The 17,686-nt window shown below is 44.0% G+C and overlaps 1 protein-coding gene across 1 annotated transcript in view; it reads left to right on the top strand.

Moving 5' to 3' along the window:
• PPOX (protoporphyrinogen oxidase) overlaps positions 1–17,686 on the top strand; it is a 572,299-nt gene that overhangs the window by 443,991 nt on the left and 110,622 nt on the right. The window contains exon 11 of the mRNA XM_044059458.1: positions 12,480–12,522. Within this exon, the coding sequence (XP_043915393.1) occupies positions 12,480–12,522 (43 nt within the window). The remainder of the gene's footprint in view (positions 1–12,479; positions 12,523–17,686) is intronic.

The following is a 17,686-nucleotide window of genomic DNA, read 5'->3' as shown; positions in this document are numbered from 1 at the left end:
CAGACCCCTTGGAGGACCTCATCACCATGAGGGCATGGAAGGAGCCTGACACCGTAGAGCCCATCCACAAATGCTCTGACAAGGTTTTATCTCCCCCTTCCGACAGACAACCTTGGTCAAAAGGAGCCCCAGTTAATGCTATGTTGGTTGCAGCGGCCACAAATAAAGGAGCTAGCACAGGAGAGTTCCACAGTCCACCCTCAAGACAAGGAATCCAGGTCGGTGGATAGGTTTGGGATGCGTGTCTACTCCTCAGCGACTTTTTCTATCCGTGCGCTGAATTATTTGGCACATGTGATTCGGCTTCAGCGAGACCTTGCTTCGGAATTCGCTGAGTCGCCCCCAGAGTCTTTATTGCTGCAGGACAAACAGTTGTTCTTGGCGAAAATGTCTACTCTGAAGTCAGTCTCAAACACGTCAATGTGGCTCCTTTTCCATGCCACAGAAGGAGCAGCTAAGGCGGCTGGGACAGGCATAGCCATGAGGCATCATGCCTGGCTCAGGTTGTGTCAGTTCGCGGACCCTTTCAAGGCGTCATTTATCAACGCTCCCTACGACGGTTCTTCCCTTTTTGGGAAGACAGTAACTGACACACTGGTCCAGAGCAAAAAGGACGAGAAGACTGCCTGCCGTTGGAGTCCGCTTCTCTAACCCTCAGCGATCCTTCTCTAGGAATCAAAGAGGGCAGAAGAAGATGTGGTTCCGAAAATCTCAGTTTTCACGGGATTCTCAGGACAACTATTCCCCCAGAGGCAGAGGGGGACAGGATCAACGCCGACCCAGAGGTAGAGGGGGTCCCAGGAATTTCGGGTCTAGGGAACCCTTTTCTGATAGACCTGGTCAACAGCCCTGAGGGGTTGCCAGACTGTCCTACTCTGGAGGCAGTCGGGGGGACAATTGTCCTTACACCCAGTGGCATGGGAATCCATTACGACAGATCGCTGGGTTTTACAGATAACATCCAGAGGTTACTTTATCCCATTTGTTGCCCCTCTAAATATTACAAAACACCTCCCGGATGTTCCACCCGCTCACAGGGAGGCCGCAGCTCTAGAGGTTTCAAAGCTGCTTCTCAAATGAGCTATCGAACAGGTCCTCCCCGATCAGTCCGGATTAGGCGTCTACTCAAGGTTCTTTTTGGTGCCCAAAATGACGGGGGACTTCAGGCCCATTCTAGACCTGTCAACATTAAACCTGTCAATAGCCAAACAGAAATTCCAGATGGTCACCCTACAGTCCATTCTACCTTATCTCCGAGAGTGCGAATGGATGTGCTCGTTAGACCTCCAGGATGCTTACTACCACATCAAAATACACAGACGCTCCAGGAGGTTTCTGCGCTTCCGGTTGGGAGACAGTTATTTTCAGTTCAGAGCCCTACCCTTTGGTCTCATCACAGCCCCCAGGGTGTTCACCAAGGTAATGGCAGTTGTAGCGGCTCACCTGAGGCTTCAGGGTATTCAGGTGTTTCCATACTAGGACAACTGGCTCTTCTCTGCGCCCAACAAGCATCACTTGTGTCTGGCCCGAGATTATTTAATTCGGTTGGCAGATCTACTGGGAATTACAGTCAATGTTCACAAATCCCATTTGCAACTAGTACAAGTTCTAGACTTCATTGGGGCACGCCTAGACACTTTGCAGATGAAGGTATTCTTAACTCCAGACAGGATCCTACACCTCAGGTGCCACATAGCTCAGATAGCGAACTCCAGTCTTCAAAGGCGAGTGAGGTTCTCCGGGCTGTGGGCTCCATGGCTGCCTCCATATCGATTCTCCCTTGTGCGCGCGCCTTCACATACGGGTTCTTCTATGGACTCCGGCTGCTCAATGGTCTTGGCTAGACCTGCCCGTGGAATTTCCGATCAAGATCAGTCACATCTGCAGGACATCTCTTCTTTGGTGGTTAAGTTCACCGGAGATATCAAAAGGCCGCCACTTCGCGTCATCTCCAGTCCAAGCCACAGTGACGCCTTCCAACTCGGGTGGGGGGGGGCACCGTTTGGGAAGGACAGTCCAAGGCACGTGGTCCCAGTCAGAGACCAAGTTGCACATAAATGTTCTAGAGATGAGGGCAGTGCTTTTAGCATTGGAAGCCTTTCACACAGTCCTCCCTCTCGGATTGATTGCAATTCAGTCAGACAACATGTCAGTTGTCTGGTATATCAACAAGGGGAGGGGAACCAGATCCTACCCCCTATGTCACAAGGCCATGAGAGTAGGCAATTTCCACCGGTCGGTTTCTGATAGCAATGCACATCCCGGGGTGCTCCAACATTTTAGTGGACAGATTGAGTCGGGCTATTCTGATGCTATACCAGTGGTCTCTGAAACAATCGGTACCAGAGGAGATCTTCCTTGCATGGGTTCAGCCTTGCTGCGATCTCTTCGCATCTCCTTCCAATGCGAAGTGCAGCTAGTTCTTCGCTCTGATTCCCTCACCAGGGGAAGTCCCCAGAGACACTCTAGTCCATGCTTGGCCCCCCAGGCTTCTGTATGCTTATCCACCTTTGCCACTCATTCCGAAGTTTCTTCAGAAAGCTTGCCGACTACAGTGCAAAATGATCCTCATTGTTCCATTCTGGCCTCATCAGGTTTGGTTCCCATTCCTTTGGCCTCATCTCTTAGCTCCCCTGTGGGTTCTGGATCCCTGCCCGGATCTAATTTCCCATCCGTCGGGGGCACGTCCGCCCGATCTGGGCAGCCTCAAGCTGACAGCCTGGTTGCTCCAGTTCCGTTAATTGTCAGGACTCTCGGTCTTTCATCCCCGGTAAAATCCATTCTGGTGGCTTCTCTTAAAGACTCCACTAGGAAACTTTATTGCAGTAAATGGAAGTGCTTTTCCATTTGGAACTCACAGAGAAAAATAGATCCCTTTACAGCCCCTGTTCCAGCGGTGTTGGACTTCCTCTCTGGTATCTTTCAGCAAGGAGCTAGTTCCTCCACAGTGATAGTACAATTGGCAGCCATTTCCAGTTTTCACGTTGGTGAAGACAACATGGCTTTAGCCTCCTCTAGGCTGTGTAAGGCTTTTCTTAAAGGTACTTTTCTGTTATGGCCGCCTGTCAAGGATTCAGTGCCTCCTTGGGACCTTACTTTTGTTTTACAGGCATTGGTGGCTCCTCCTTTCGAACCTGCAGCTTCGGTGGACTTGAAATATTTGTCCTGGAAGACCGCTTTCCTAGTCGCCATTACATCTGCTAGGAGGGTTTCTGAGCTTCAAGCTCTGTCTGCCGTTACTCCGTATTTGGTCTTCTATAAGGATAGGGTCTCCCTCCGTACTAACCCTTCCTTCTTACCTAAAGTGGCATCTGAAGCAAACATAAACCAGTCCATTAATCTGCCCGTTTTCTTTAATAACTTCCAAAATAGAGGTGAATACAAACTCCATTTGTTAGATGTTCATAGACAGCTTCGTTTTTATCCTCATAGAACAGTCTTTCCGCAAGACTGACCAATTGTTTGTTTCCTTTTCCAAAGCATTTATGGGAAAAGCTATTTCTAAAGTTTCTTTGGCTAGATGGATCACTCTTTGTATTTCACATGCCTACAAAGCAAAAGGTTTATCTCCTCCTGGTATTGTTAAGGCTCACTACCAGGTCCATGGTGACTTCTGCTGCTTTTTGGTCTAGGGTGTCTTTGGACGATATTTGTGCAGCAGCGACCTGGGCCAATTCATATACCTTCATTTCCCATTACAAATTAGATCTGATTTCAAGGGATAGAGCATCCTTTGGCTCTGCGGTGCTCAGGGATATCTTTCCATAAGGGCCTCCCAGGATTGGAGTAGCTGGGGACTCTGTCCCACAGGTTGCAGATAAAATAAAGTTAACTACTTCAGATAAAGAAGTTATGTACTCAACATAATGTTCCATCTGAGTAGTTATACTTCATTTTTCTGCAACATTCCCTCCCTCCGTCCCCCGGACCTTGTCCTGTCTTTTCAGGATTGGTTTATTGGGTTGAGTTGCTTATCTTTTTAGTTGCAGCAAACTCAATCTGAGGGAAGATAGGAGATGGTAGGGCATTATGGGTAAGGGGAGGAGCTCGGAGCAGATGCTATAAAAAAGTTGCCGGCTCGGATCCGATACGGATCCGTATACTCACAAGTTGCAGAAAAATGAAGTATAACTACTCAGATGGAACGTTATGGTGAGTACATAACTTCTTTTTTTTCTACCCTATAGTGATTAGACTTCTGAACTCTGGCACTAGTCCCAGGAGTCTGGACACATAAAACAATTTTTATTTATATTTGCAATATATACTTACATATATTCCAAGGAAGTACAATATTTATTTATTATGTCTATAGTCAGTATTATTTAACCCACACAAGTGCAATATTAGACAAATAACTTGGCATTGTTCAATCTGTAGTGTGTTTTGTATTACTTTAAATAGGGTAGTTAATTTAACTCGGGAGGGTATTCTTTTTGTCTATGAGTGTTGGTATTTGTCTCTGCTCTTTTTTGTGTATATTGGAAGTAGTATTGTGTTTGTTAGTTATATGTATTTCTCTACTTGTTGTGTTGTTTCACTTTCCTTTGTAATCTCAAGAATTGACCTGATACATGACATTTTGTTTAGGCTACACGTGTGTAGTTCTAATTGACAATAATGTTTACTTTGACAAGACCTGCCCCTCCATGAGATTTCAACTTCATGGTGGAAGAGATGACAGTAAGCTACCTTTGCACCTGAAGCTACAGTGCATCTTTGGTACTTATCATGGAAGACTCCTTTTGCAGCAGTGTCAGTAAGGAGAGCCAGAAGAATTTATAAAATTCAAGATCTGATGTCAATTTCCATTCATTCCTCAGCAATTTGTTAAGGATCTGACCCTCAGATCTGACTCTGACATTTCTTACAGGAGGTGGTCACTAGAACTCTCAAGCTCTTCACTTAACCACAATGTTCTATCCCCTAACATAACCCCAATCTTGTTTGTCACTTTCACATATAGACATGGTCACCGTGAGCTCTCGGGCATTAATAGAGTTTTCTTTTTCAGATAAGTGAAATCTTTAATTGCCTAAATAATCCTTTTTTCCCCTTTTCCTTCAAATTTATTATTGCATTTTATATCCTCCTTACCTACACGTTTTAATGTATTTCACTTTTACCATCGTTGGTGTTTACATCTCTCCCTTTCCCTTTTTAATATCATTGTTGGTATTTTTTTTTTCTATCCTTTCCTTCTTCCTGTTTAAAAAAAAATAGTTTCTTGTCTTTGTAATAGTTAAAAGTGCTAAAATGGCAGAAAAGCCTTCTGGCTTTAAAAATGTAAAAAATATGGGCACTAACTCCCCTTTCCTGACACGCATGACTGCTGTGTGCATTGTTTGGGCTCTGATCACCTTAAAGTGGATTGTGATATGTGCAAGTCTTTCAATCCTAGGGCAGTCATTGATTGAAAAAATAAACTGATATTGGAAGGTCTTCTCCCTTTAACCTTTTCAGAGGCATTATGTGGGGGCTGAACCCTCCAGATCCACCAAACAGAGCACAGAAAGAGGCCATTGGATCTGTCTGGGCCATCTTACCCCTTCCTCGGATATGATGTTGGAGCTGGCTCAGAAAAAATCAAAGGAGTTGGATCCAAGTCCAGATCTTCTGATCAGCCAGCATCAGATGTTCACTCTACTTCCTCAGATCCAGTGGTGTCTGATCTGAAGCCCTTACCTCGAGTGAGGTACACATCCTCCTTGGATCCATTGCCCTCTAGAGTTCCTTCACCTTTTTTGGAGAGACGTCGGCATTCCAGGTCCCCCTATGTAGCCTCTTCCTCTCATTCTTCCAGAAGCCTGACAGAAGCTGACATGGATAGAATGATGAGGAACTTTTTGTTGACACAGATTCAGATGGGAGTTATTCCAGCTCTTACCCCTTCAGGTCAGGAAGCCTTTACCAGTACTGCATCACCTGTCTCGGTTCCTTCTCTGATCCAACTCTTGGTTTTGGAGCTCAAGCTGTCCAGGACCATCTGTGTTGGATCCGAAGATCATCATATCTTTGGCTCTGATGCGTTCTTGTGAGTGCACTGGGTCTGAGCATGTCAGAGCCAGACAACTCTCGGAGCTGAAGTGTCTCTGTTGGATCTAAAGCATCACAGTCGACTCTGAAGTTGTCAGAACCATTTCTGCTCCTCAGAGTCTCAGCATTGGACAGTTCAGCTCAGACCTCTGCCTCAGGTGGACTGCGCTTAGGTCAGGGGGAGCCAGTGGTCTGGAAGTATGGCTTCTTGGCTCAGTTGGTCTCCTTCTTCCCAGGGCACTCTGCCTTTGAGGTAGTGGAGAGAGTGTTTTCTGCTTCTGCAGGACAGATGGTTCCTCCCTCCTTGGATCTTCCCTGTGTATCCTGAATGTCCCTGTGCCTTGAGCCTCATCACTCTACTCTGTAGGGACAGCCAATCTCAAGTCTCCAGACTACCCAGCAGGGTATTTTCATTTCTTCCAATACTTCTCCAGAACATCCCACTGAAGAAGTCCATAGGAAGAGAAAGTGCAAGAGGAGGCACTTAAACTCTCCTCAAGAGTCAGTCACTGAAGATACCGATTTTGATGAGAAGAAAAGATCCCCAAGATCACCACCTGATGATGTCTCCTTTGGAGACATTCTGGAAATCCTCAAACAAAGGGGTGGTTGGTCTACCGATAACCCTTTCCAAGAGGAATCAGTATTCCTGGAAGCCTTTGGGTCTGGCCCTTCTAGCTCCTGGGTGACTCTGTCCACCGACAAGCTCATTGATTTGATCTCTAGGCAGGCATGGAAGGAACCAGATACTATTGAGCCGATCCCAAAAATATCAGACAGGATTTTGGCACCACCAGCAGGAAGAGAGTTTTGGAACAAGGGAGTACCAGTAGATGCCATAGTCGTGGTGATGGCCATGAAGAACGAACTTGCGTAACAGAGTTCTTCTGTCCATCACCCTAACAGGGAGTCAGGGGCTTTGGACAGATTTGGGAAGCATGTATGTGCTTCAGTAACCTTTGCTCTCAGGTCACTGAATTATTTGGCACACTTCACTAGATTTGATTAAAAAACTCTCCAAATCCCTTGCTGGGACCAGTACCTCTGAGGCTTAGACCTCTGTTGCCTCACAGTTAGCTACCATACAGTTGATCATTATTTTGTCCATGAGGCTTTTTTCGCACACAGCTGAAGGTACTGCAGAGGTGACAGATTCAGGCATTTCTATCAGGAGGCACACCTGGATGCATCTGTGTGATTTTTGTGGAGCCCTTCACCATCCTCTTTTGTCAATGCACCCCTTGACGGAAGCTGTTTGTTTGGCCTAAAAGTAAAGGATACACTCTCTAGGTGCAAGCTAGATGGTAAGACCATCTCTGCAGTGGGCATACGTTTTTCGACTCCTCAAAGAACCCTTTCTAGGAATCATCAAGGGGGTCAAAAATGTGGTTCAAAAAGTCCCAGGGTCCTTTCCAAGATCCACGTGGCGATAGACCACCCCCAGGCACGGGGGGGAGGGACTCAAATGGGACATGCTGCCCACACAGCAGAGGAGGCCTGCAGAACCAGAGGTGTAGAGATTCTTTTTCTGGCAGACTGTATCAGCACTCCTGAAAGGAGGCCTGATTGTCCACCTCTAGAGCCAGTCGGAGGTTGTTTTTCCCTGCACCAGAGAGCATGGCTAGATGTTACGTGGGTGCAGAGGATTATTTCCAGAGGTTATGTAATTCTGTTTTCCCTACCACCCCCACTAGCACTAAATAAAATTTCTGTTGTTCCACCCAATAAGAAGAAAGCAGCAGCTCTAGAAGTAGAAAAGCTGCTAGAAAAAAAGTCATCCAGGATGTCCCACCAGACCAGATAGAATCTGGAACTTACTTGGGATTCTTTTTAGTGCCAAAGAAAACAGAGGAATGGAGACCAATTTTAGATCTCAGCATTCTGAACAAGTTAGACCAGTACACCAATTCCCAGATGGTAACGTTTCAATCCATTCTGCCTTTCCTGCACAAGGACGACTGGATGTGCTCGATAGATCTTCAGGATGTGTACTATCACATAAAGATAAACAGATGATCCAGAAGGTATCTACGCTTCTGGCTGGGAGCCAGTCATTACCAATTCAGAGAACTGTCCTTTGGCCTCACCACAGCCCCCAGGGTGTTCACCAAATGTTTGGCAGTAGTAGCAGCTTACTTGAGACTGCAGGAATTCTGGGTGTTTCTGTACTTGGACAACTGGCTCGTAACCAGTCTGACCAAGCATCTACGGATAAGAGGTTGAGATTGTATAGTTCAGATTTGCTCTCTTCTGTGAATTATCATCAACCACAACAAATCTCAGAACCTACTCAAACGTTAGAGTTCATAGGAGCCTTATCCAACATAATATCAGTAACAGCCTCTCTTCCCTTTCCAAGGGTACAGACTATCCAATTTCAAGTCAAAAAGATAATTCAAAATTCTTCTCTTTTGGCCTGATTGTACAAGCCTTGGGATCAATGTCTGCAGCGATAGTTCTAGTTCCCCTAGCAAGATACCATATGAGAATACTTCAATGGACATTAGCGATTCAGTGGTCCATCCTCATCAGTCTGTGTCTACCCAGATCAAAATTACTCAGGCATACAAAAAATATTTCTGGTGGTGGATTTGCTTAGATCAGGTTCTACAAGGCTGTCCCTTCATTCTTCCTCAGTCCAAGGCCGTAGTGACCATGGACACTTCCCTGATTGAGGGGGGCACTTCTTGGGAAATACAATCCAAGGCACATGGTCCCCCAAAGAGGCCAACACACGTCAGTGTCTTGGAAATGAGAGCAGTGCTCTTAGCATTACAGGCTTTCCAAGACTGTCTCCCTTTTGGGACAGTTGTGATTCAGACAGACAATATGTCCAGGTTTGGTACATCAACAGACAAGAAGGGACCAGATCTTACCCCTTGTATTAAGAAGCTCTGAGACTGCAGCAATGGAAGATCTCATCCAATCTACTTCTGATAGCAATGAACATTCCGGGGAAATCCAACATGATAGCAGACAAGTTGAACAATTCCTTTATGTTACCTCACGAATGGTCTCTCAACACTAAAATTGCTGAAGACATATTTCGCCAATAGGGTCATCCGTGTTGCGACCTTTTTTGCATCTCCCTCAACAACAAGTGCAGCAGGTTCTTGACCCTAATCCCTCCACTGGGGAATCACCAAGAGATGCTGTCCTTCACGATTGGCCACGAGTCTCTTCTGTGCATATCCCCCAACTCCCTTAATCCCCAAATTGCAGAAAGCTTTCCAATTGAAGAGCAAGGTTATCTTCATTGCCCCTTACTGGCCTTGACAGACTTGGCTCCCCTTTCTTTGGCCTCATGCAGTTTACTCTTCATGGATTCTGGATCTAATTCCAGACCTCCTGTCTCACCTGGCAGACATGATTCACCCGAACATCTCAAACCTAAAACTGACCACATGGTTTCTCCACTTCCATTGACAGCTAGACGACCCAGGCTCTTGTCCCCTGTCTGTCATATACTTTTGTCTTTTCACAAGGCTTCCATTAGGGAAATATACAGAAGTAAATGGAAAAGGTTTGCTTTCTGAGTGCAGCAAAAAGATATTGATCCCTGTTCAGCACCAGTACTAAAAGTTCCCTTGTTACCTCTCACTGTTCCAGAAGATATTGATGCAAAGGTAGGGGTTTGGTGGGAGGGGAGTTGAGGAGGAATGAAAATGGGCAACACAGATGGAACATTTTGGTGAGTACATAACTTCTTTATCTGATGTTGTCAATTTTCATTCATTCCTCAGCAACTGGGATAGAGTTCCCAGCTACCTGAAATCCAGGGAGGACACTAAGGAAGCATATTCCTGAGCACTTTTGTGCCAAAAGCTGCTCTTCCCCTTGAGACCAGATCCAATTTGTAATGAGTAATAAAAGTATGAGGATTAGCTCAAGTTGCAGCCGCACAGCTATCATCCATGGAAGCCCTGGATAAAAATACTGAAGATGTTGCAATGGACCTTGGTTGAATGGGTTCTTAAAGGCTTTGGTAAGGATAGGCCCAATTTATTATAAACAAAGGATATACAATCAGTCAACTGTCTGGCTAAAGTAACTTTTGTAACTGACTTGCCCAATTTAGATTCTGCAAAGTAAAACAATTGGTCTGTTTTTCTGAAATTCTTTGTTCTATGTATAAAAATGTAATTGCCTGTGGACGTCCAGCAAATGTAACATGTATTTACATTTGTTTGTGAAATCTGGAAAGAAAACTGGAATAATGGACTGACTGATGTTGGATTCTGACACCACCTTACGAAGAAAGGAAGGAGTGGTTCGCAGTGCTACCCTGTTTTTATGAAATATTAAATAAGGAGGTTTAAAAGACAAAAGCTTGAAGTCCTGAAAGTCTTCGAGCAGAGGTAATCGCTATCAGAAATGTAGTTTTCCAGGTTAAAAACTTTAACTCACATTTTGCTGCTGGCATGAAAGGAGAATCAATCAAGGCTTGTAGTACTAAATTCAAGTCTCATGGTGGAGTTGGATCTTTATAAGGTGGTCTCAAAAGAAGGGTACTCCTTAAAAAGGCCTTACAAAGTTTTGATGAAGCTAAGGTGGAAATTAAAAAGAGCAGCTAGTTGAACTCTGACAGTAGAAGAACTAGCCCCTTCATTAAAGATTGTTACTAGAAACTGAAGAACCAATGTTCCTGCTATTGAGCTCCAGATTTTGGCCTTTCTTACTTGGGGGCTAATATTCCTGTTATAACTATAAGCCAGCAAACAAGATCTGATCTACGTCAGTGGAGAGAGCATTATGGGTAAGGGAGGAGCTTGAGAGTTCTAGTGGCCAGGAACAGTATATTAAAAAAAAAAAAAAAAAGGCTGAGTTGGATCTGAACCCAGTTGTTGAGGAAGAATGAAAATGACCAACATGGAACATTATAGTCAGTACATAACTTCTAATTTTTTTCTTCTGAATCTCCCTTTATAATTATTGTTGTAAAGTTAGTTTACTTGGTCAATGGTTTGTCTTCTCGCCTCAGTATTCCAGCAGGAGAGAATATTTGCTTCATTGCCTAGATATTCTTTCACAGGTTTGTTTTTACTTAAACATTCTTTCACAGCTATGCTTTTACTTAAACATTCTTTCACAGCTATGTTTTTACTTAAACATAAAAATATAAGAAAATGGTGATCTGTTTGTTTACTTTTCACAAAATAAATTGGGACAGAAGGTTTCAAGGGTCACCCTATCAAGTGGCTGTCAGACTTGTTTTCTACTGTAGAAAATACAGTAACACCTTATCCAACAAATCTAAAGCACATTACCCTAGAGTTATGGCTACTTTATTGAACATTTTCAACAATTCTCAGTTGACTGTATCTGTGCAGCTATGTCATGGACTTCACTACATACTTTTACATGCCACCATAAAGCTAAATATAATGTTAAGGTCTAGATATACATTCAGGGCTAACCTTAGTTTATGGTATTTTGTGTTGATGCCACCCAAAAGGTTAGAGCTAAGGACTCTGTCCTGATGTTGAAGAGGATGGACTTGATCAGGTAAGATGTGAAAGTTATGTACGAACAGTAATGTTAGAGCTTCAGGATCTGGTTCTGTCCACTACAACAAGCCTACCCTTCTTCCCCTTTCCTTTGCAATGCCTTTCTGTGAAGAAACCTGGAGGAATGGCCCTAAAGCTGTGTTTTTGTTAATAGGCGCTAAGTGTACCTAATGCAAACTTGAAGAAGAGGGAACGTGTGGTAGATTATGGGAGGCTAGTAGAAGAGCTTTAGAGCTTGGGAGTCTTAAAGGTACCAAGCATCCACTGCCTGTGACTAACCAGTGTTGTTGAAGTGGATGAATGTGGATAATGAAGATCTAATGGTATGATAAGTAAATGACCTTTGTCTTCCTCCATATAATTTGCTGTTACATGAAGCATTACTTGCTTAGGGGATCTGCGAGATTCTGCCACCAACAGCACAAGATGACTGAACAGAAACTGTGAAGTACCAAGAACTGTGCCTGTCCTGTATCCGATGAGGCTGTATAGTGTACTGTTGCACAAGTTAATCTGTGGGTTGTGGTGGGCACCAGTCAACTTAATCTACAACGTTTGGTGCATTTGAAGCTGCATGATCTGTTGAAGATGGTACCCACATAAAACCCATGAATTGTGTTAGAATTCAGATAGAACAGTCAGTTTGCTGAAATAAGCATGAGGCTTTTAACTCACAGATGGCATAGTATCAGTTCATGTCGGGCTTTAGTATTTTTTTGGTGGTTGTAGGTCTGAGTCTGTGAGCTTCAGTTGTAGTCTGAGGAACTCTGATTAATGCATTTTGGCAGGGTTGAATCCATATGCTGTCTGGGATAAGGCTAACTTTGAAGTAGTTCAACCTTTTTCTCCTGAGTTAAAGCATAGTACAGTAGCTGTCTGACTTTGGAGATTTAACTGCACTGAATATATTAACTCACATTTGGTTGTTTTATCCAGGACTGCATCCCCCAGTATACACTTGGACACTGGAAGCGTCTTGGTAAGTTATTTTCTAACCTCTCTTCATACATGTTGATCAGAATGGGTGAAGGTTAAATATGTTCACAAACTTTGTTGAAGATTGAATTGAAACTCTGCAAGATGTGTATTAAAAGTTTCATTTTGTGCAGTCACACTTTCGAACGTATCTTGTAGGAAATGTGACACAATACAAGTATAAAGAAGAGCTAATGTTTTGTGTTGAGTGCGCTCATTTGTTCATTCCTTTATTCTTTCATCTTGGTTGCTCTTTCTAAAAAAAGATGCATTTTTTTTCTCAGAATATCAAAGTACATCATGCCACATACATATCCATTTACCTTGTATTTGTCTGTGTGAGTGAGAGTGAAAATTATTTTTTAACTGTTTTTAGCATTTGTTGCAGTCCATGTACTGTAGGTTTTGTTAGTAACCCCTTAACCTCTGAAAGAGGGAAGTATAAACTGTGAGCTGCCATTTTATCTGGGAAGTTGAAACACTTGAACAAAAAATATACATATATAAAAGTTACAGTGTATATAGATGATTTTAGCACTACAGTCATTCCATTTTACAGTCAGACATATGCTTGGCATTAGCCACACAGAAGTGTTTGGATTTTCCTGGTCCCATAACCCATCCCATTTAGTATAGAACTGGAAGATGTCCTTCCATATCACTGTTGCAGTAATCTTTACTAAAGGGATCTTCTGCCAAAGGTAGCCCAACATCCAGCAAGTGTACCAGAGCCTTAGTTTTTTTTGTGGATATCACACATCACACATATGCTCGCTGCTCACAGATTAGGGCATAAAGATGATGTACTGATGTACATATCTCAGAACTTCTTTGCCACCAGTCCAAATGCCATCTTTGATCATTGGTCTGAACGCTCCTTTGTTTGTGCTGGTTACCAAGCCGTTTTCAGATAAGTGCCCTTTAGGGGTTTTCTTCTTATCTTGTTTTTTCCTTTGGTTGCAAGTTTATATATCATCCAGAAAGGGAAACTGTCAGTGTGGGAGACAGATTCCCCATAAGGACCATCACAAGCAGTGTCTTTTTTGCTTGGGTGGTTCTCACGACCATATTTTGTGCTCAGTTTGTCAAGTATTTGTCCATAAGACCCTTCATAGTCATCCATCCTCCTTGTCTATCTACCTAGACAGCCAGCGTCATAAGTTGTTGGCACAGGGTGTGATGGCAGAATTGTCCCACCCTGAGAGTCAACAGTCTGGCAAGAAGAAGATGACCAAAAAAGTCAGGTCAGGTTCGCTGCTGAACCACCTCCCCTGGACGTCTTTCTTGAAGCTGGTGAAAGCCCGGAGGATCATCCAGTTGTTCCACTGGATCCTCTGCCTCAACCACTTCAGAGGCTGGCATGGATCTGGCTTTTTGCACATCCTCAGAGGCTTTGCAGACATCCGTTCCAGATATTGAGGGCAAACCTAGGCTGACCATATCCGAGGGACCAAGGGATGTTCCATTCTTGTTCGGGAGGAGATTCACACTACGTTGATTGAATGTCAGCAAGGGTCCGAACGTCCTAAGGTCTTTAGGGCTGACGTCCCTTTGAAAAAGAAGCAGAAAACAAAACATATTTCCCCTGTTTCCAAGGATGCCCAGCATGAATGGAAGGATTTTACACAGGGGTTGTTTAATGCACTCATGGTCTAGAAGCCTCCCCAGGGAGTTTCTCTTTCTGCCCCCCCCCCCCCCGATCATCTACTCTTGTTAAGAGGCCTTGGGAGCAGGATTCTTCTAATGAGGAATTGGACTGTGGAGAAGAGTCCCTTATTCCTTCTTCCTTAGACTATGGTTCTGAGGAGGAGGATTCCATTAGTCCAGATTCTCCCTTTGAGGAACTTTCTTTTGGGGATACTGTCTCTCGTATGATGGAATTCTTTAAATGGAACTGTATATTCAAGCTTCTGAGCCCAGAAGAGGTATTATGAACTCCTTCTGATGGAGTCCTCTAAGCCCTCTGCTGTCCCTCTGATCCTAGATTTCCTGTTAGACACTTTTTAAACAGCTTCTCAGGCTTCTGATTCCCAACCTCCAGCCCCTAAAAAAAATGACAGGTTTTATACAGTGCCTTATGATTAAGTTTCTTTACAAATGTCCTTCTGCTGACCCTGTTCTTGTGTCTGTCTCATCTGACAAACCTTCCAAACTATTGCCTTCTACTAAATTGCTTCCTTCTGACAAGGACAACAGGGCCATGGAGAAACTGGGCAAAAAGGTGTATATTGCTGCTACCCTGGCCTTTTGGGCTATTAATTATCAGACCCATATGACCAGGTACGTCTTAGCTGTTCTTTGTCAGACCTATCAGGTTATTTCTGACCTTCCTGATTCTGAGGGGAAGGTTTCAGCCCTGTCTTTGTTGGGCTTCTCTTCTCAAATGGCATACCACTTTATTAAATGTAGTTATGATGCAGCTGATGCTTTTGTTGCTGTGTTAAAGTGTTGTTCTTGGTTTAGCCTCCAACCTTTACCTGATGATATTAGGGCTAAATTGATAGATGCTCTTCTTGATAATAAAAACCTCATTGGTTCTGCAGCTGTTGAGCTTTTTAAGTCACTGTAGGAGAAGGGCAAGGTCTTGCAAGAACTAAAACATGTTTTTGTTTTCTCTATTCCCAAATTTCAGAAGAATTATCCTTCTAAGCCTGATTTTGTATGTAGATAGTCTTGCCCTCCTCCCAAAGGTAAAAAGTGATCTAGAAGGACTCCTCATCCTAAACCTACGCAGACTCCTACTACTGAGAAGCCTCCTTTTCCAGAAAAGACAGGTGCTGTCTATCTTCTTCCCTTCATCCTAGGTCAGGTTCTCTTGTCTCTTTGTCTTTCCCTGTTTCTTTCCGATTGGTTAAAGATTACTCTGGATTCCTGGGTTAGGTCCATCATCCATCAGAGATACTTCATTGTGTGGAAATCCATTCCTCCTTTTCTAGGCATTCCTCAACCTCCTCAGGAGCAGCTGCCCTTCAGGGTCTTTTGTCTCAAAGCACCATCCAAGCAGTTTCTGCTTCTGAAAGGGGGAAAGGGTTTTATTCCAGAATGTTTTTGGTTCCCAGGAAAGAAGGCACCTAATGGCCCATTCTGGACCTTTCTCAGCTCAACACCTTTCAGAAGATCCCTTCTTTTTGAATGCTGTCCCTTCAGACTTTCTCTCCTCTTCTTCCTCCTTAGGCTTTCCTGATCTCTCTGGATCTCAAGGATGCCTATCTTCACATTCCTATTCATCCCTGTTTGAAGAAATATTTGCGTTTCTGTGTTTTTTACTTGCATTTTCTGTTCTCTACTTTGCCTTTTGGCCTTTCCCCTGCCCTAAGGGTCTTCACCAAATGCCTTGCTCCTTTGATTGCCTTTTGCAGGATGAGGGTGATACGGATCTTTTTTTACCTAGAAGACTTGTCCATTCAAGTCTCCTCCCTAGAGGCCTTGATTCAACACCTCCACTATGTTATTTGCCTCTTCCAAAGCCTATGGTTTATGATAAATTTCCAGAAATCCTTTCTGACTCCTTCTCAGGATCATGTCTTTCTCGGGTGTAGGCTGTAGATCATTCCTATGCTGGCTTCCTTGCCACAACCCAAGGCTCTGGCTCTTATTGCCTTTTTTCAATCCCTTCTTCATCAGGCCTCAGTTATGGCCAGAGATGTTTTAAGGTCTCTGTTTCTCATGGCTTCCTTCATCCCTGTACTTCCTCTAGCAAGGCTCCATATGTGGAAGCCACAGTGGTTGTTAAAGTCAGTGTGGCTTCAACATTGTCATCCTTTAGAGTTTCTAGTTCTTCTTCTGTGCCTCACACTAGAGCTTCACTGCTGGATTCATCAGCTGTCTCTCAACCAAGGGCTTCCTTTTCAGCCCCTTCCCATTTCTGGAACTTTTTTCAGATGCTTTGGACTAGGTTCAAGGTCTTTGGCCCATTCATCAGGGGGTAGATCATATCAACATCAAGGAAATGAGAGCTCTCCTCCTTTCTCTTCAGACCTTCCATTCTCTTTTTCTTCCAGGGCCTCTCAAAATCTTTACAGATAATACCACAGGGATGTGGTATGTCAACAAGCAAGAGGGAACACCGTCTTGCTTTCTGTACAGACTAGCTCTTCAAGTTTGGCATCTGGCTGTCCACTTTCAGTTGACTCTTCAGGTTATTCATATTCCTTCAGAACAAAACGTTGTGGCAGACTCTCTGAGCAGGTCCATAACACAGACTCACCAGTGCATGCTTCACAGAGATGTGTTTCTGGACATTGTCCGCCAGTGGGGTTGTCCTCAGGTAGATCTTTTTGCCTCCCTCTGAACAGACAACTTCCTCTCTTTTGCACCAGAATCCCAAGTCCTCTGGCATGGAAAGTGGAAGCACTCCTTCTCAGGATCATGTGCTTTCTCGGGTGTAGGCTGTAGATCATTCCTATGCTGGCTTCCTTGCCACAACCCAACGCTCTGGCTCTTATTGCCTTTTTTCAATCCCTTCTTCATCAGGCCTCAGTTATGGCCAGAGATGTTTTAAGGTCTCTGTTTCTCATGGCTTCCTTCATCCCTGTACTTCCTCTAGCAAGGCTCCATATGTGGAAGCCACAGGTTGTTAAAGTCAGTGTGGCTTCAACATTGTCATCCTTTAGAGTTTCTAGTTCTTCTTCTGTGCCTCACACTAGAGCTTCACTGCTGGATTCATCAGCTGTCTCTCAACCAAGGGCTTCCTTTTCAGCCCCTTCCCATTTCTGGAACTTTTTTCAGATGCTTTGGACTAGGTTCAAGGTCTTTGGCCCATTCATCAGGGGGTAGATCATATCAACATCAAGGAAATGAGAGCTCTCCTCCTTTCTCTTCAGACCTTCCATTCTCTTTTTCTTCCAGGGCCTCTCAAAATCTTTACAGATAATACCACAGGGATGTGGTATGTCAACAAGCAAGAGGGAACACCGTCTTGCTTTCTGTACAGACTAGCTCTTCAAGTTTGGCATCTGGCTGTCCACTTTCAGTTGACTCTTCAGGTTATTCATATTCCTTCAGAACAAAATCCGAAGTCTTCATTAAAGCTAAGTACCCCATTGGGGAAACATTTTTTCTTGCTCCAGACCGATGTCAGAAAAAGTTAATAATTGTATTTCTTGTGGGAAGCAAATACCTCATAAGGATTTTCATTCTTACTGTATTCCTTGCCTAGGCCCTGACCA

Source organism: Protopterus annectens, chromosome 17.part0, assembly GCF_019279795.1.
Source record: "Protopterus annectens isolate FY-2018-M chromosome 17.part0, PAN1.0, whole genome shotgun sequence".
Lineage (NCBI taxonomy): Eukaryota > Metazoa > Chordata > Ceratodontiformes > Protopteridae > Protopterus > Protopterus annectens.
This window is presented reverse-complemented; position numbering and strand designations above follow the sequence as displayed.